The sequence below is a fragment of the Haemaphysalis longicornis genome, unplaced genomic scaffold (genome assembly GCF_048455015.1).
Source record: "Haemaphysalis longicornis isolate Haplotype H1 unplaced genomic scaffold, Haemaphysalis longicornis Haplotype H1 scaffold_1, whole genome shotgun sequence".
Taxonomy (NCBI): Eukaryota; Metazoa; Arthropoda; class Arachnida; order Ixodida; family Ixodidae; genus Haemaphysalis; species Haemaphysalis longicornis.
This window is the reverse complement of record NW_027526203.1, coordinates 197,181,460-197,198,013: the sequence shown is the minus strand read 5'-3', so window position 1 is coordinate 197,198,013 and position 16,554 is coordinate 197,181,460. Positions and strand designations below refer to the sequence as shown.

The following is a 16,554-nucleotide window of genomic DNA, read 5'->3' as shown; positions in this document are numbered from 1 at the left end:
CTGATAGAGGTGAAAAACGAAGATGCCCATCTTGTCAAATGTTTAAGATCCCTGGGGGTCTAAATTAATCTGTAACACCCCACTGTGGTGCACCTCATATCCCAGGTGCCGTTTCGCCATGTAAACTACCAAATTTTAAGTTTTACATTACCATGGTTTACATTGGTTGCATTTTACATTGTATGTTTTGCCAACTATAAATGGCTGAGCACAGCCATTAGGCGAATGGCAGAGCTCTCACTTTGTCATAATGAGCTTGACATGAGGAAGATTTCTCTAGTCCCTTAACTTATTTATTATAAACCGGTGAACCTTGGACATCTCAACTTTTATTTTTGCGAACAAATTTTCATAAGGAATAGCATCCAGTACAGTTCCGTTTGAGATATCTGATCCAAAAGTTGAATGCAATTGCCAAGTGAAGCTGCTACTCCTTTGTATTGTTGATGCTTTGATTCATCTCTTTTCAGGTAACTAATAATTTATATGTACTGTGTCGCTAAACGTGCAGTTTTTTCGAAGCCGTCTTATCCCTTCTTTTTGTTTGTTTGCCTTGGTTTAGGAAAAGAGGAAAGTACAGGGCTGTCTCTGATTTACGGGAAGCTCGTAGGGCTTGTCCAGTCGTTTCTCTATACTGAGTAAGGCAATCATCTCTATATACAACTAATCTTGAAATAAGCTAAGGTGATTTAAAATAGGTAGTCAAAGTGTGCGCTAACTGTGCTTCCGATTCATCTGTGTAGCCCCCCTGTACACAACGCCAGATCAGTGAACTGTCACACAAGCAGCTCAATAGCAACATTTGAGTAGGGTTTGTCTCGTATGCTCCTTTGTGTTGTGGCTGTCCTTTTTTTTTTTTTATGTGTGTAATTTATCTCAGTGTCTGCTGAGCCAGTTGTTACTGAACTTGGAAGCGACTGGTGACGGAGACGCTCACACTGTTGTGCTCTCTGCTGCAGGGAACCCATCCTCAGCGTGGATGGGTCAGGCCACCCCGAGGGGTCTATGAGTGAGGCTGAGCTGAAGCCCTGTTCTCCGCCCGGGGGTGACGCCAACCACAACCACCCCAGCACCCTCAACCTTGCCGCAGCCACCACCAACGGCAACGGTGCCGCCACCGGGCTCTCCCCTCAAGCCCTCCCCCCCGGCGAGCCCTCGGTGACCAGTGCCACCCCGGTGGATGCGCCCACCCCAGTCGTCTCTACACCCGTCAGCAAGGCCGACATGGAGCTGCTCGCGCGGCTGGAGGAGCAGAACAGGTGGGCCGCCCCACACGCTGCTCTCTCTTTCGCCACTGGTGGGACTATCCGCCTCAGCTTTCTCTTGTTTTTTGAGTTCATCGTTGATTTGAAGCCTGGCTCTCTGCATCCACTGAAACCACCCTTGAAGGGGCCAAGAGAGGTCTCCTCCCCTTCTGTACCGCGCTGCCCTTCCTTTCTACGGTAACTTCAGCTCCTCTGGCGCACCCAGGCAGGCTACTAAGCTGGGAACTGCTTTGGTCCTTCCAAACATTACCGCCTGTTTTATTTTCTCGTGTAACTTGTAGCGTCCTTAGTAAGCGGGAAAATCGTCACAAAGCGATTTCAATTAATTGCCTTGTGGTCTCGCACCAGTACGACCTAGAATTCCTCATGATGAAACTAACCACGTCTGCAGATTGAGCTTCAAATGAACAAAATCCTCCTAGAGCTTGCATTACAGCATTTGGGATATGCTGCATTTTAATTTGTTGTTTTTGCATTTCAAATTGCTATTGATTGCTGTGGTGATTCGTGTAGGAAATAACTTGCCTGGTACCGACCCCACTTTGCTATCTGTCATGCGTAGTGAGCCAATATCAGGGATGTGCTTTTTAAAAGCAGCATACCGTATTTTCCGGTGTATAAGTCGCGGTTTTTTCTGAAAATTTCGTTGGTGCGTCTTATCCACCAGTGCGACTTATGTATGGAATAAATCTGGTTCGCGGCGGCCGCGCGTGGCCAGGGCACATTGAGACACAGCTCTATGGTGTAAATCGATCCCAAGTCCACCGGTACGGCATTTCTCATAGCCCATATGTCGCTTTGGGACATTGCACCAAAGAATTTGCAGCTTTTTCAAGTCAAAAAGAATGATAATGGCCTGCGACAACCACACACCACTTTAGGCCATGCGCAGTAACTACAGTTCAGAATAAATTCAAAGTAACATCAAACTGGGTTGCAAAAACAAAATGCAGCTCATGAATTATTACAGTTACTCTGAAGGAGGTAAACGTGCTGCTAATTTTTAAAATGACAGCTTGGAGATAAGTTTTGATTTTCGTGCCGCTTCCCGTTGCATCACTTCCGTCCGCCATGACACCTTTATTGCGTTGATTTACGACAGCACACAAGAGACGCGCGATGTTTGGAGAGGTGGCCAAATGGGTCTCCGACTCTTGGGACTCCATTTCTACAAAAACAGTTGTAGCCGGGTTCATAAAGGCCGGAGTAATCCGGTCAGCGAGTGGTAACGATGTTGGCGGAGAAGACATCAGAGAGTCGGAGGACGACAGTAATGCACCAGTGGAACTCCCACTGAAGATGCTGAATTATTTGTTAGCGAGTCTGAGGAAAAAGACTTCGGTGGTTTTGCCTAAACGGCGTCCGTAAGTACATGCCATCTGTGTGTATCCATAAACCATTTTTCAGAAGTTAGTTATGTCCAGACTTTGGATGTTATAAGCCGTGTCTAGCCCTGCTTACAGGGGATGCGTTAATAGGCGGCGGCCGCCACAACCATGTACTTTCGCCGCACTTTCTAACGATCTGATTCACTATGAGTTTACCTAATTAACAAGTGCGTCTTATATACCGGTGCGTCTTATACAACGGTGAGACTTATATACGTTTTTTTTTTTTTTTTTTTGAAAAACTCATTTTGAGGGGGGTGCGACTTATACAAAGGTGTGACTTATAGACCGGAAAATACGGTAATTATTCATGGTAGCTTAGTAACTAAATGTTTTTTATTCTGAGAACGAGTTTGCTGTCTGTATTTAAAGGAGCACTGACACGAAAATTTTATGTTACACTTTTATGGCTTTTATCGATGCTTAATGGTCTGGCGAACCTGAAACAGCACTTCAAATACTTCAGTTCGCGATAGTTAATTACATTGAACGGCTTGAAAATCGTTTGTTTCAAATTCCCGCGCTTTCCTCCCGAACGGCGCATATGACAGCCTCCCGGTTTGACGTCACCGCTTTGTGCGGACGTCACCGGTGCCCGCTTGAGAGGGTGTTGCGCCCGCTCGCCGCTCGTGGGGTCGCGCGCGTGAAGTGACGTCACGAGTTTTTGGCGAGCCCTGCGCGTCACTTCTTTTTCCTCTCCTGAAGTGATGTCACGCTGATGTCCATTTGCTGAGTGCCGCTCCGCGCGCTGCTCCGTCGGCGCGATAAATGCGATCCAATTGAACTATGTTCTTCGCGTCGCAGGCCGCTCATATTTCAGCCAGGGTATTCTGTTGAGTGAAGGAAGCGAACTGTGCAATAATATTAACGCCAAAAATTGGTGTCAGTGCTCCTTTAAGCTGTGTGGAATTTTTGATATCAGTAACAAAATAATAAAAAATGTCGGTGCGTGGAGATTCTGGTGCATGTTCACGAAACTCAAGGTGATAACATAAGCTCTCATTCCTTCCTGTGCATTTCCCTGGCCAACTGCTTGTTTCGTGTCTAAACTTCTGTGTTCTTGCCCTCTGCTTCCTTGGCCCAGGCTTCTGGAGTCAGACTCCAAGTCCCTGAACTCTTTGACTTCAACACACTCCAGGAAGTCGTCAGACACCAGCCAGGTGTCGGTGACGTCTGGTGCTAGCCAGCAGAGTGCCGCCCTGGACGATGACTCCGAAGATGCCTGGGTACTCTGGGGAAGAATGGTCAACGAATGGGACACATACATAAAAAAGAAAAACGCCTTCGTCAAGGTTTGTACATCTTTTTCTGCAAAACTAACATATTTACTGCATTAATTGCAAATATCTAACACTTGCTTTCAGAACAGTATTATGCTGTGGTAATCACCTGTACTCATTAGGGTATAGTGTAATCTAACACTGTGATATAGTTTAGAGTGCTTAATATGTGCTGAGTAGATCTTTTATGAGCTGTCTTTCTGATTGAGTTGCAGTAACAGGGACTGCGGGAGCATGGTGCGCGCAGTTTTAATGCCTAGTGTGGAACATCTTGAGTGACGTTGCATTGTTATTTATAATGGTAGGAACATCAGGATTTTTCTGCAGAATGGGTGTACCTGTAGTTTGACCAGTCTTAATAAGTACTAGTCAGTCATTCAGTAAGAACAATAACCATAGTTGCCCTCTTGTAAACAGAGCTTGTCACCAAAGTGTCCTAATGGCTGACAACTTTTCTACGTCAGGACTAGCCTGCCCATGCGTTATTAATATTCACCTGGATATGAAATGAAATGATTATGGTTTTTAAACAGTCTCAAACCAGGGCATGGCATATTTATTTGTCCTGTTAGTAAAAGGGTGATCGCAGTTGTTTTCAACCAGAGTTTTGTGGGGCGTCCCAAACAGATGGGAACACAATTTACAAGGTGTGATCAAATAAGAACCCATTTTGTTCCATGTCACATAGACTGGTGCACTAGGATCTTGTTGATGCTGCCCTTATTGTGGTACACGCACATCACAGTACAATCGCGGGCAAGAGTACATTGGCCTACCATGTCTAGTTGTTGTTGGACACCAACAAAAACATGGCTGCTATGAAAGGGAATGAGGCTAAGGTGCATCAGTGTGCAGCAATCTATTTCTCTACACCTGAAGGATTTTGACCACTCAAAGTTCACTACAGAATGCAGGCAGTATGCGTGACAAGTGTGTGCCAAAGACAGCAGTGACTGAATGGCTGCGAATGTTTTGGGAGCACGTGAGGAAGTGAAAGATCTTCCACGATCGGGCCAGATGGTTGCTGACATGTTGCATTGTGAAGTCGTACCGCATCTGCTGGTATACGTTTTTACTTATCCTAATAAAGGCGCACAAACAGATTTCATGTGGCCATTCTTTCAACTGAAAATGTTTTCAGATGCGTGGTACACTTCCACTGTGGTATTTTCAGAGGTCTCAGCCTGCAGTGTGAAAAATATTGTGTGTAATAAATTGCTCTGCTAGGTTTTTGCGAGCATCACGCCTCTAACATTGCCTCATCTATAAAGAACAGCAGCTGAGTTTCAATCGTTGAATGAATGCACCCCTTTTCAAGTTGACAGGGCATGAACGTCTGGTTTGAGTCAACAAATTTCAGCACTTTGCAGTGTTGTTGCAGTTTATTCTCTTCATTGTTGCAACCCAGGTGCAATTAGAAAGCAAGGTTTTTACAAGCCTGTAAACTATACTATATTTTGTGCAGTAGGTAAGAACAACTATTCTATGGAGTTACGCAGTAGGAATCCAAGTTAAATAAGGCAACGTATTATCATTATTTGGGAGCCCTTCACCAAAATGTGCTCCAGCTCATACTAAACAGTTAACCTCTGGTACTGAAAAGGGTGCAATCATTGTGTACTGTTAGTAACCACTTATGGTGCACTTTGAATGGGAGGCTGCCATCAGGCCAAAGTGCCACAGTTAGGAAGGTGTCAGGTATGACAGTCAAGGGTAGGAAGCGCACATCACGTAATTGAAGAGCAAGTGGAAACACTGTAGCTAGGATTGAAACAGAAGTGCGTTTTGGCAGGGCACCCAAATGCACTTCTTTCTGTACAATGGATGGACGACACAAGTACTAACAGTGTGGCTGTGATGGAGTGGGAAAAGAGGTCGAAACAGGCAGGATATTTGATGAAGCAATAGGATAAGAAAATTGAAAGGCAAGGGTTGGGTTTTGCTGGTGATAGTAGAGGCTGGTGTGAGAGTTGCTGCTAGGAGGGTTCAAACAAAAGGTGTGAAAAGCACAACAGCCTCCCCTTGGTATGGTAGGGCCTGTTTCATGTTCCTGCTGGTAGTAAAAAATACACTAATACAGTAAAAGGGGCCATCAGTCACCACAAAGTGAGGTGGCACGGGCCTAGGCTATCCATGGGTTAATTGTGTTATAAATAAGCATGGCCCGTCACACCAGTATTTTTTTTTTTTTTTTTCTGGTAACTTCACGCAGCTGCACACACAGTCATGGGGAGACCTAATGTTTGCTTGGTGCTCTTTGGCCTGCTATAGAAAAGTGTTGTTCTGCTGTAGTACCAGGGTACACGGCAATCACCCTGGGTGAGAATGTGGCAACATTTCACTTGAATGTCCTTGTCTGCTGCACTTTTGGGTGGGGAGCATAGCTTTCACATCGCATGTTGCATGAATGTGACGCCAAGGAGGAGGAGACTCTGGCGGGGGGCATGCGTGCAAGCGAGCTCCTCCCTCTTCCCTGTGGTTCATGCAGGAGCAGGTGCGCAAGGGCATCCCGCAGCACTTCCGGGCCATAGCGTGGCAGCTGCTGTGCAGTGCGCCTGCCATGAGTGGCGTGCGGGAGCAGTATGCCGAGTACCTGAAGGCGAGCTCGCCCTGCGAGAAGGTGATCCGGCGGGACATAGCGCGCACCTACCCGGAGCACGAGTTCTTCCGGGACAAGGACGGCCCCGGCCAGGAGGGCCTCTTCAACGTCATGAAGGCCTACTCGCTGCACGACCGCGAGGTTGGCTACTGCCAGGGCAGCGCCTTCATCGTCGGCCTGCTCCTGCTGCAGGTGCGCCCTGCACTGCGCTGCGATGATTGTGTATGATGTGCATGCCGGGTCGCATTGGTGGTGGTATCACGTCTGAGTGCCATGAGAGGAGGAGAGGGCAGGGTGCACAGCAAGCGATGATTAACTGTAGACACACATTCTTAGTAAACTCTCTATGTTTGGGGCCAGATTTTATTTTTGTTAATAGGCTTTTACTGAAGGGTAAAAGTTTCTTCGGTTTTTTTTTTTTTTTTTTTGACAAAATAAAATATAATGCGTGCCAGTAGACTAGAGATTGTTCATTTTATAACTCCAAAGGCCTCCTATTCAAGTTGTTTGAACAGGAATTAGCAACTGGTGTTAAATGTGACAGCTCTCAACACAAGATGTGCAGCCCCTGTGTGTGAATTTTCTTATTGTGTAATGTTTGGGTGTTAGGAGTTGGGGAACTTATAGAAATTTTTTTTCCGCTCACCTGTACGCCAGTTGTCATAGGCTACATGGCATTTTGAATTGTTTGTGCTTCGTTGTATTTAGCCCACCATGGTGGGTCAGTTGCTAAGGCGTTGTGCTGCTGAGCCCAAGGATGCGGGTTCAATTCATGGCTGTGGCAGCCAATTTTCTGATGGAGGCAAAAAGCGAAAACATCCGTGTGCTTGAGATTTCAGTGCATGTTAAAGATTCCCAGGTGGTCAAAATTAATCCGGAGCCCTCCACTATGGTGCGCCTCATCGCCTTTGTAGCGTCAGCACATTAAACGCCCACAATCAATCAATCAATCAATCAATCAATCAATCAATCAATCAATCCATTGTATTTTGGCTTTGGTTGGTTTCCATTACTGCTATTCAATACTTCCAGTTAGTTGATTGTAATTTGAGGCTGTCATAACTTCTAGCTCCTTTGAGACACGGCAAAACTCTTTTGAAAATATATACTATGCGCCTTTTAAGGAATTACGAAGGCAAAACATTCAACTTCTATGGTCTAGCATCATTGATGGTAAACAGGGCATCGTTTACTCATTCGCTTGCACTGTTGATGTGCACCAGCATAATTAGGTGTATATATAAAGCAAAAAGCTCATGATGACACTCCTTGTTGGAAATTTCAGAGCAATTTTTTATACCACCATGGCAGTTCAGTGCAGGGAAGCTGCAGTGTGCATGTGTGGGTGCTGTAATGACACATTTTTGTATTGCGTGGTACGCAGTGAAGGAAAGCATGTGAGCAAAACATTTTTCGACACAGGTGAGAAAAGCCCAGTTAGCTGTGGTTCACTCTCTGCCCACTTCTGCTCCCCCCCTCTCCTGAGCAGATGCCCGAGGAGGAGACGTTCACGGTGCTGGTGCGCATGATGCAAGACTACCGCCTGCGGGAGATCTACAAGCCGAGCATGGCCGAGCTGGGGCTCTGCATGTACCAGCTGGAGTGCCTCGTGCAGGTGGGTCGTCAACCTGTCCGCCCACCTCTTTTGTTTCGTTTTTTACCCTCTCTCTCCCAGCCATGGTTCATCTGTTCTGTAGAGGGACCTGCATTCTACTGGACATTTGTCAGTCCCTTAGTTTTCTCATTTTTTTGCTTCTATTCTTCTAAAATGGATTGCCACGGTTAACTTAATTGTTTGTCCACAGATAAAAAGGTGCACTACCTGATTCCACTGCAGTACAGTCACTTGTTGCGCAGGCACTGTTGTTACGTTAATTATTGGAGAGGTTCATTAGTGGGCATTGTCCCCGTGCTTTCGTAATTCTAACATCACTTACCATGAAAGACACTGAAGGCTGCTGTAATGTTGCTATCTGCCGCTTCGCCATTGTACATGTGTACGAAAAGTTTGCACTGCATATGTGGCTGTTTTCAACTAATTTCAGCTAATTTTCAACCATCATTCAGCTAATTCTGCTGCACCTTTCCTTCTATAGCGATACAAGAAATTTCAACCTAGATTTTGTTTCAGAAGACTTATATGTAACATTAAAAGTACTAAGTAGTTGTAGAGTTCTCGGTGCGATTAGCACTTTAACTCCATTGGTGTGAATTGAACTGAAACGCCACGGAATGTTTGCTGCATAGTAACACAATGACATTGCTAGTCACTGTACTCGCATTTGAAAAAGTTTCTGTCACTGAAGTCACCTGCTGGGTTGTTATTTGTGATTCACAGCACTCTTGTTGCAGACCCCCTGCTGGGGTATGTGTGTAAATGTGAGGCAGAAGAAACAAGGACGCACCCAAGTGTAAATAGAGACGTTAACGAGGCTGTGGCTGTTCCACTCCTTGCCTGGTGTCCCAAACTTGATTAAGGTCGTTACGAGGTTGCTGGTAGCTAAACTGGCCCTGTCGCATACAGGTTTGTCTATTGTGGAACTGCTGAGTCCATGCTTCCTGTAGGGATGGAAGTGCTTTCCCCTTTGAGGTCCAAAAGAAAGCATGGATGTAATAAGCAAACGCCATGCTTGGTTACACTTATTAAAAATATCGTTCCTAAGACCATGAAAAATGTGGGAAGTGCTATTTGCATTGAAAATTCTTCAAACCTGAATATACTCTGAAATGTCCCGGCTTTTGAATGATTGAGGTTTTTATGTACCTGGCAGGTGAGGCTGAACCCTCCGACTCCAAATTATGCTGGATGCCGCCTGTGTTCTGTCCTTGAAGACGGCAAGGTCTCGAAGGCGTGTCGGGGTGTTGCTCACTGCCTGTCGGGTCTTGTGCTGTGTGCAGGAGCTGGTGCCAGAGATCCACATGCACTTCCAGGCGCAGAGTTTCCACACGTCCATGTATGCCTCTTCGTGGTTCCTCACTCTGTTCACATCTTGCTTGCCGCACACCCTAGCGTGCCGTGTCATGGACCTCTTCCTCTCCGAGGTGAGCACCGGGAGGGAGAGGGAAAAGCCCGCTTAGCCAAGATGCAATTATTTTGATTAGTTTTCTGGGTTCATGAAGACCGGGTGTCGCTGTACTACATAAATGCCTTGTAGGTCGGTGGGCCCATTTTTGTGCTATTTATTCTCCTTTCAAGATTGTTTTCAATGTACCCATTGGAGCTGTACTATGTTTGAAAAGGAATTCATTTTCTTTCTTGAAACAAATGCAAAAGGTGGGGCTCACTAGTTAATGTCTGAACTGCTGTCATTTACGCAAATTGTCATGGGTGATATATAGTGCACTTCCCGCTGGTCGTAAAGCCACTCCAGCACTTAAAAAAAAAAAAAAAGAGCTGTGGCAATCCGTGACTGGCTTTTTTATTTTGACTTTGGTAGAGCTAAGCTCCTACAGTCTGCATTAGAATATGGATGGCATGTTATTATGGCAATAGGCCACAGGACAGTAACATGAACAGAGATATGCAAACTTTTCTTTTTGCAAGTTTCAAGGCAAGAACTATGCATGAGGCTACTCTGCTGCAGAACAGTGAATGTTGGTAATAACGTCTGTATGCTTGCCTTCATTAAGCAGAACTGTTTAGATGTGACAACGGAAAAAAAAAAAAAAAAAAAAAAAAAACCAAAAAAAACCCTCGCCCCTTGTTGGCATTGTTAGCCTTCCCGGCAGTACTTCTGACTCGGTTTAGTTCTTCCTGCATACCAGCCGGGGTATTAGAAGTGCTTGTTACTTTGGAGCTTTTCTGCGAGGGCTTGTGAAGCATAATATGGGTCAGCCCTTCTACTTGCGTGTTATAGACTAAAGGAAAAATTGCTTTCTTGTATATTTTTCATTATAGTACTGTATCTGAGTGTGGGTTTAGAGGGCTTACTGTCCAAAGCTGATAGCCCGTGGAGGGGCAATATCTAAACACAATTTTTACGGAAAGTTCTGGTGTACTGGTCATTATTTGACTATAACCGTTACATGTGTGTATGTGTTTCGGGCCAGGCATCTGCACCCATAGTTAATTAAGTAGAGCACTTGTGTGGCTTACACTAATCTGGTTATAGGGCATCTGTGTTGCTGCATAGCTCGTACCTGTGAAAATATTATGGGACTTCGTGTAGCATAAAACAGGTGGGCTGCAGTGAACCTGTAAAATGTCCAGCTTGCTTAGCTAATGACTCTAAGATTTATTCTAGCTGTTAGTTCATATTCACATGATTCCATGGTGTGAAGTGCTACAATTAGGCGAACAAAAATTAGCCCAGCTTCACTGACTTGACATTGCGAATGCTGATGTTAACAGTGAGGCTGCCTGGCATTCCCGAATCACAAGGCTAACCTTCACAGAACTTCTCAAAGCCAGCAGCTCAATTCCCATTCGTTCGCCATCTTTCGCGGGCGCTCCCAACGGGCGGCTTCTCCTTCCAGAGAGTGCACGTTTTGTGGGCTAACGTACGGGATAGCAGAGGACCCCGGCTAGCTTCGCTAGAGAACACTACGCGCCGTACACTAGCCCTGCGGAATCCGAAGACTCGCGCACAGGTTCGGGTACTCACATGCGGTAGACAGGCTCCGGCAATCCAAAATGAGGCTTTATTGCCTGGCAGATACAGGGCATATACCAGACAACACGACTATCGCTCGCGGGGAGACAGTGGCTCCTATCGCTCACTCAAGCCGCTGGACTCAGACCTCAATATCCGTCGTCACGGCCGCGGGAGCAGGGGAGGCATCCTGTGGCGACTGATCAGGGCAGAATCTCTCGGCAGAGTCCGTGGAGCCAACTGGGTTCACCGTCATCGGGGCATTCGGCGTAGGCACAGCCGAGCCAACCGACTCCGACCAAATCGCCCAGTCAACTCCCGGCAAAGCGCTCGTTCGTCCCGCAGGTCAGCTCGGAGGGGAGAGGAGATCTTCCCCAGGTCGGGGAGAGGGTGGCGTGAAAAAAGGTGGCAACCTGGTCCTCCTTCCCCCACGCCCTCGCGCACACGTTCGCGGCGAGCTGGTTCGGCGCGCGTACGGGGTCACGAAGAGGTCACGACTGACGTGACGCGCCGGCTGCCCGAAATGGCGGCTCCCAGCTCGCGAAAACATGTGCAGGCGAGGCGTAGGGAAACAAGGGTCCCCACAGTTTTTACCCATTTTTCAAACATAACGACCGCCAAGCGCACTCGTCCGTATAAGCAAGCTCCTCCAAACCATATCCAGTTGGCCAACTCCTCTCCTCGACTCCGCCCACTACGCTGCACGTGTGCTTGGCGCTTGCTCTCCCCCTCACTTGGCTGTGCCCTCTCTTCATCACTGCGCCCGTCCCACAAAAGCCTCGACCAAAGACAGTGTTAAAAGGGCACTAGAAAAAGCAGGTCGTGTGTCGCCTTTGTTTGCTTGTCCATGTTGCAGCTGGAGTGCTTCGCACCATGGAATCGCATTGCAAACTATCCCAACGACATATTGTTCAGGTTGATGGAGGTAGTCTTCTTGCTTGTATACAGGGTGCGCTACTATGTACTTTTCCTAACTGCAGCCTGCTATTGGAATGGTACTCTAGTGCTAGTTTTTTTTTTTTTTTTTTTTTTTGCTAACATTAATGGAAATGTTCTTGTTTGGCAGGGAATGGAGATGATTTTCAGGATTGCCATAGCCATTCTGCAATTCTGCAAGGAAGATATACTCCAGCTGGACATGGAAGGCATGCTAAGGGTAAGAAAATCCTCTCTGTATGTTTCTTCCCCTTTTGTTATGTGTACCCCGCAGGGGGCACCTTGTGTACTCAAGGTGTTTTGGTGAGTAGCGCCACCACGGTCCCGAGCTCCGCAGGGGTGCCTACTGTCATAGGCACTTGGTGTCTTGCAACACCACGGACCCGAGCACATGTGGGTTGGACCCACCCACGTTCCGGCTGTGCGTGGCTTTGCCGTGTCCGGGGAAAAGGGGAACCTGGTGGCTGAGCCAAAGTTGGGGTTGTTTTGGACCTTTACGGCCCCCCAGCAGCGGCAACACTCCACTTTGGCCCCCGCTTCTCGCAGACGGTACCCCCGGTCTGACCCGCCCGGGGGAAATCAGCCAGTCGCCTTTTCCTCTCTTTCTCTTCACTCTTTCACTTTCCTATCTCCTCTCCTACCCCTGTCCTGTCATCTCCTTCCTTCCTGATTTCTACATTTTTCCTGGCGGCAAGGGTTAACCCTGTGCAAGGATATCAACCTTGGTACCAAGTATAGGGTTATAGCGGCAGGGTAACGGTTAGCGTGTACTCTAACGTCACGTTCCCTTGTTGGGCTCGGTGGTGGGCGACCGGCTCTGCCGCCGAATTGATTCCATGCTCACATGGCTTTTTCTATCCCCCCCAAAAAAACCGATCGGCCTTCTAAAAGGGGCCGCACCGAGGTAACACAACTGAAACCAGTCTCCCAAGGTGAAACTTTCACAAAATACCTGGTTATCCACTCTGAAGATGAAAATGCACCACTTGCTAAAAAATCTGTCTTCCTCATTGCAAAGTGCCTTGAAAGCGTTGTCGGCCGGGATTACCAAGCTAAGAAACTAGCCTCTGGTGATCTGCTGGTAGAGGTGCAACGAAAAAACCAAAGTGAGAACCTACTAAAACAGAACACCCTGGCTGAACTCAAAGTAACGGTCACACCACATCGTAGCCTGAATACAACGCAAGGCGTGATCTCTGAGAGGGAACTGCTTCACGAGACAGATGAAGATTTGCTTGAAGGACTGAGGGACCAGGGCGTCACGGCTGTGCGGCGGATCACCATGCGTCGCGCAGGTGAGGAAATTCGAACTAAGCATGTTGTTCTGACCTTCAACCGTCCAACGCTTCCTGAATCCGTCCATGCAGCCTTCATATCCTGTCCAGTACGCCCCTACATACCTAGTCCTAGAAGGTGTTTCAAGTGCCAGAAGTATGGCCACGGAACTCAGTCTTGTCGTGGCCGACCCACCTGTGCTCACTGTGCACGTGCTGACCACACCAGTGATGACTGCAAAAAAGAACAAGTGAAATGTCCAAACTGTGGGGAACCACACTCTGCGTATTCACGTGCATGTCCCGCATTCAAAAAGGAAAAAGAAATAATTCAACTCAAAGTCACTGAAAACCTAACCTTTGCACAAGCACGCCTGAAGCATGCCCTGCTTTCAGGTAGAAGTTACGCAGACGCTGCTCGCCGGGGGGTGGAGCGTCGTCTGGTGGATGCGGGCACCCAGTGCAACCTGGTCCCGCCACAGCCCCCCGCTCAGCAGCAGACAGTTGCTCCCGTGACTTCTGCTGCTACACCCTCCTCTAGTGCTGTGCCTAAGGCTTCCAGCGCGACCACCTCTGCTGCGCCTAAGGCCTCCAGCACGAGCTCTGGTGCTGTGCCTAAGGCCTCAAGCACGAGCTCAGTCCAGATGAGTGATGATCTGGCTCCATCCCGAGCATCTGCAAAACAGCAGAAGGCTGCTCCTGCGGTCACTGCTGTTGCAGCAATGTCCAGTGCTGTGGCTGCGGCCTCTAGCACAAAGAGTGTCTCCACTGACACTTCTCCTTCAGAAACCTTGGATGAGGCCATGGATGTCTCTCCAAGCACACCTTCTTCTGAAACACAACAGGAGCGCCGCAGTTCCGCTGGTCGGGGTAAATCAAACAAACCAAAGTCTCCCAAGATCACTACACCGGGAACTCACTCGGCGACCTAAGTAAACTACTCAAAGGGCCCCAAAAACAAAACTCCCTCAGTAATGACCCTTTTAATGGAAAAAGAACATCTCATGGTCTGTATTTCTCTTCTCTTGGTATTTATGGCTGCTGAAAGTGTTATCCAGTGGAATTGTAGGGGGCTGTTGAACAACCTTGACGATATATATGATTTACTCTCAAATCACAAACCGAAAATACTGTGCCTCCAAGAAACACACCTACGCCCATCTCAGACAAACTTTTTAACACAATACACTATATTTCGTAAAGACAGACTTAACTACCACCATCCGTCTGGTGGTGTGGCAATAATAGTACAAAAATCTGTTGCTTGTCAACACCTGCAGCTACAAACTTCACTTGAAGCAGTTGCCGTTAGAGCCATAATTTTTGATAAACTAATTACAGTGTGTTCTCTTTACATTCCACCGGACTATCGTCTATCCAGTGTCGAATTCGAAAACCTCACCAATGAGCTACCTGAACCCTACTTAATTATTGGGGATTTTAATGCCCACAACCCTCTCTGGGGATCTGCGCGAGCTGATGCGCGAGGGCGGCTAATTGAAAAGTTCATCACATCATCCGGCAGTTGCATCTTTAATAAGAAACATCCAACATACTACAACACGGCCCACAACACATATTCTGCAATAGACCTGGCAATTGGCTCCGCAATTTTACTGCCCACCTGTGAGTGGAAAGTAATTAACAACCCATATGGCAGCGACCATTTCCCCGTAAAACTACTAGCTATAAGCAATAACTCCCAAGACACCGATTCGCCTCGAACTTTTAAACAACATGCAGCTGACTGGAAAACATTCAAAGAACTTTCCCGACTAACCCCTTCACTAATAAGTCATTTAGATGTTGAAGCAGCCAGCTCACTTATTACGGCCCATATTCTTGACTGTGCTCAAAAGAGCATTCCAGAGACCACTCGTAAAACCCTCCCCAGACCTAGACCATGGTGGAATGAGGAGTGCAAGCGTGCACGTTCCGAACAGAATAAAGCATGGGCACTCTTACGCCGCTATCCTACGGCAGACAACCTGCTTAAGTTCAAACGGGCAAAAGCCAAAGGAAAGCGGACACGGCGCTTAGCAAAAAACGAAAGTTGGACAAGGTTTATATCGTCAATAAACTCTTACACAGACTCTCGCAAAGTATGGACTAGGATAAAGAAACTAAAAGGCTACAATACCAACCCTACTCCCCTTGTAAATAGTGTCGGTAACACAATAAAAGACCAAGCAGATGCTCTCGGCAAACATTTTGAAAACGTATTCAGTTCCTCTCATTACACACAAACATTCTTACAGCACAAGAAAGCAGCTGAGCGCCAGCCCCTTTGTGTGAACAAACGCTCAAATGAAGGATACAGTGCACCATTTACGATGCCCGAACTAATTACTGCATTGTCCACATGTGGTAAGTCAGCCCCTGGAGCTGACAGAATCAGCTATGAGATGATCAGGCACTTACACATTGACACACTTTACACAATACTCTCTCTCTTTAACAAAATATGGCAGAAAGGCCGCTTTCCAAAAGCATGGAAAGAGGCAATCGTTGTACCTCTTCTAAAAGAGGGGAAAGAACCGTCCTTTGCTGCTAGTTACAGGCCTATTGCCCTGACCAGCTGTTTGTGTAAGCTCCTTGAAAAAATGATAAACCGGCGACTTTTTTACTTTCTGGAGTTTCATGGTGTTCTAGACAAAAATCAGGCAGGGTTTAGGTCTGGGAGATCAACTACAGACAATCTGGTTGCGTTTGAATCGTATGTTAAAGACGCTTTTGTCCATAAACAGCACTGCTTCTCTGTATTCTTTGATATGGAGAAAGCCTACGATAGAACGTGGCGATATGGCATTCTATTGGACTTGCAGTCGTTTGGCCTTAGTGGCAATATACTGAATGTTATTCAAGACTATTTGTCTGATCGCACATTTCGTGTCCGTGTGGGGACTGCCCTGTCTAGAACATTTGTTCAAGAAAATGGCGTACCCCAGGGAGGAGTGCTGAGCTGTGCACTGTTCATTGTTAAAATGAGTTCTCTTAAAACTGTGCTGCCTCGTACTGTTTCATACTCTGCCTACGTTGACGATATCCAAGTTAGCTTTAAATCCTGTAATCTGTCGATATGTGAACGTCAAATCCAATTAAGTGTCAACAGGCTGGTTACATGGGCTGAAAGAAATGGTTTTAAGTTTAACGCTGATAAAAGTGCTGTTGTTGTCTTTTCTAGGATACGCGGTGTACAGCCTCTTCCTTGTATCACGTT

General features: G+C 46.9%; 1 protein-coding gene across 8 annotated transcripts in view; it reads left to right on the top strand.

Annotated features, from left to right (window-relative positions):
• LOC144140994 (ecotropic viral integration site 5 ortholog-like) overlaps positions 1-16,554 on the top strand; it is a 295,696-nt gene that overhangs the window by 249,665 nt on the left and 29,477 nt on the right. For all 8 annotated transcript variants that reach the window (XR_013316413.1, XM_077672493.1, XM_077672483.1 and 5 more), the window contains 6 exons: positions 960-1,259; positions 3,738-3,945; positions 6,422-6,724; positions 8,022-8,147; positions 9,431-9,574; positions 12,191-12,280. Coding sequence is in view for 7 of the 8 variants with exons in the window: in XM_077672483.1 (XP_077528609.1) it covers positions 960-1,259; positions 3,738-3,945; positions 6,422-6,724; positions 8,022-8,147; positions 9,431-9,574; positions 12,191-12,280 (1,171 nt within the window). In the remaining variant the exon portion in view is untranslated. The remainder of the gene's footprint in view (positions 1-959; positions 1,260-3,737; positions 3,946-6,421; positions 6,725-8,021; positions 8,148-9,430; positions 9,575-12,190; positions 12,281-16,554) is intronic.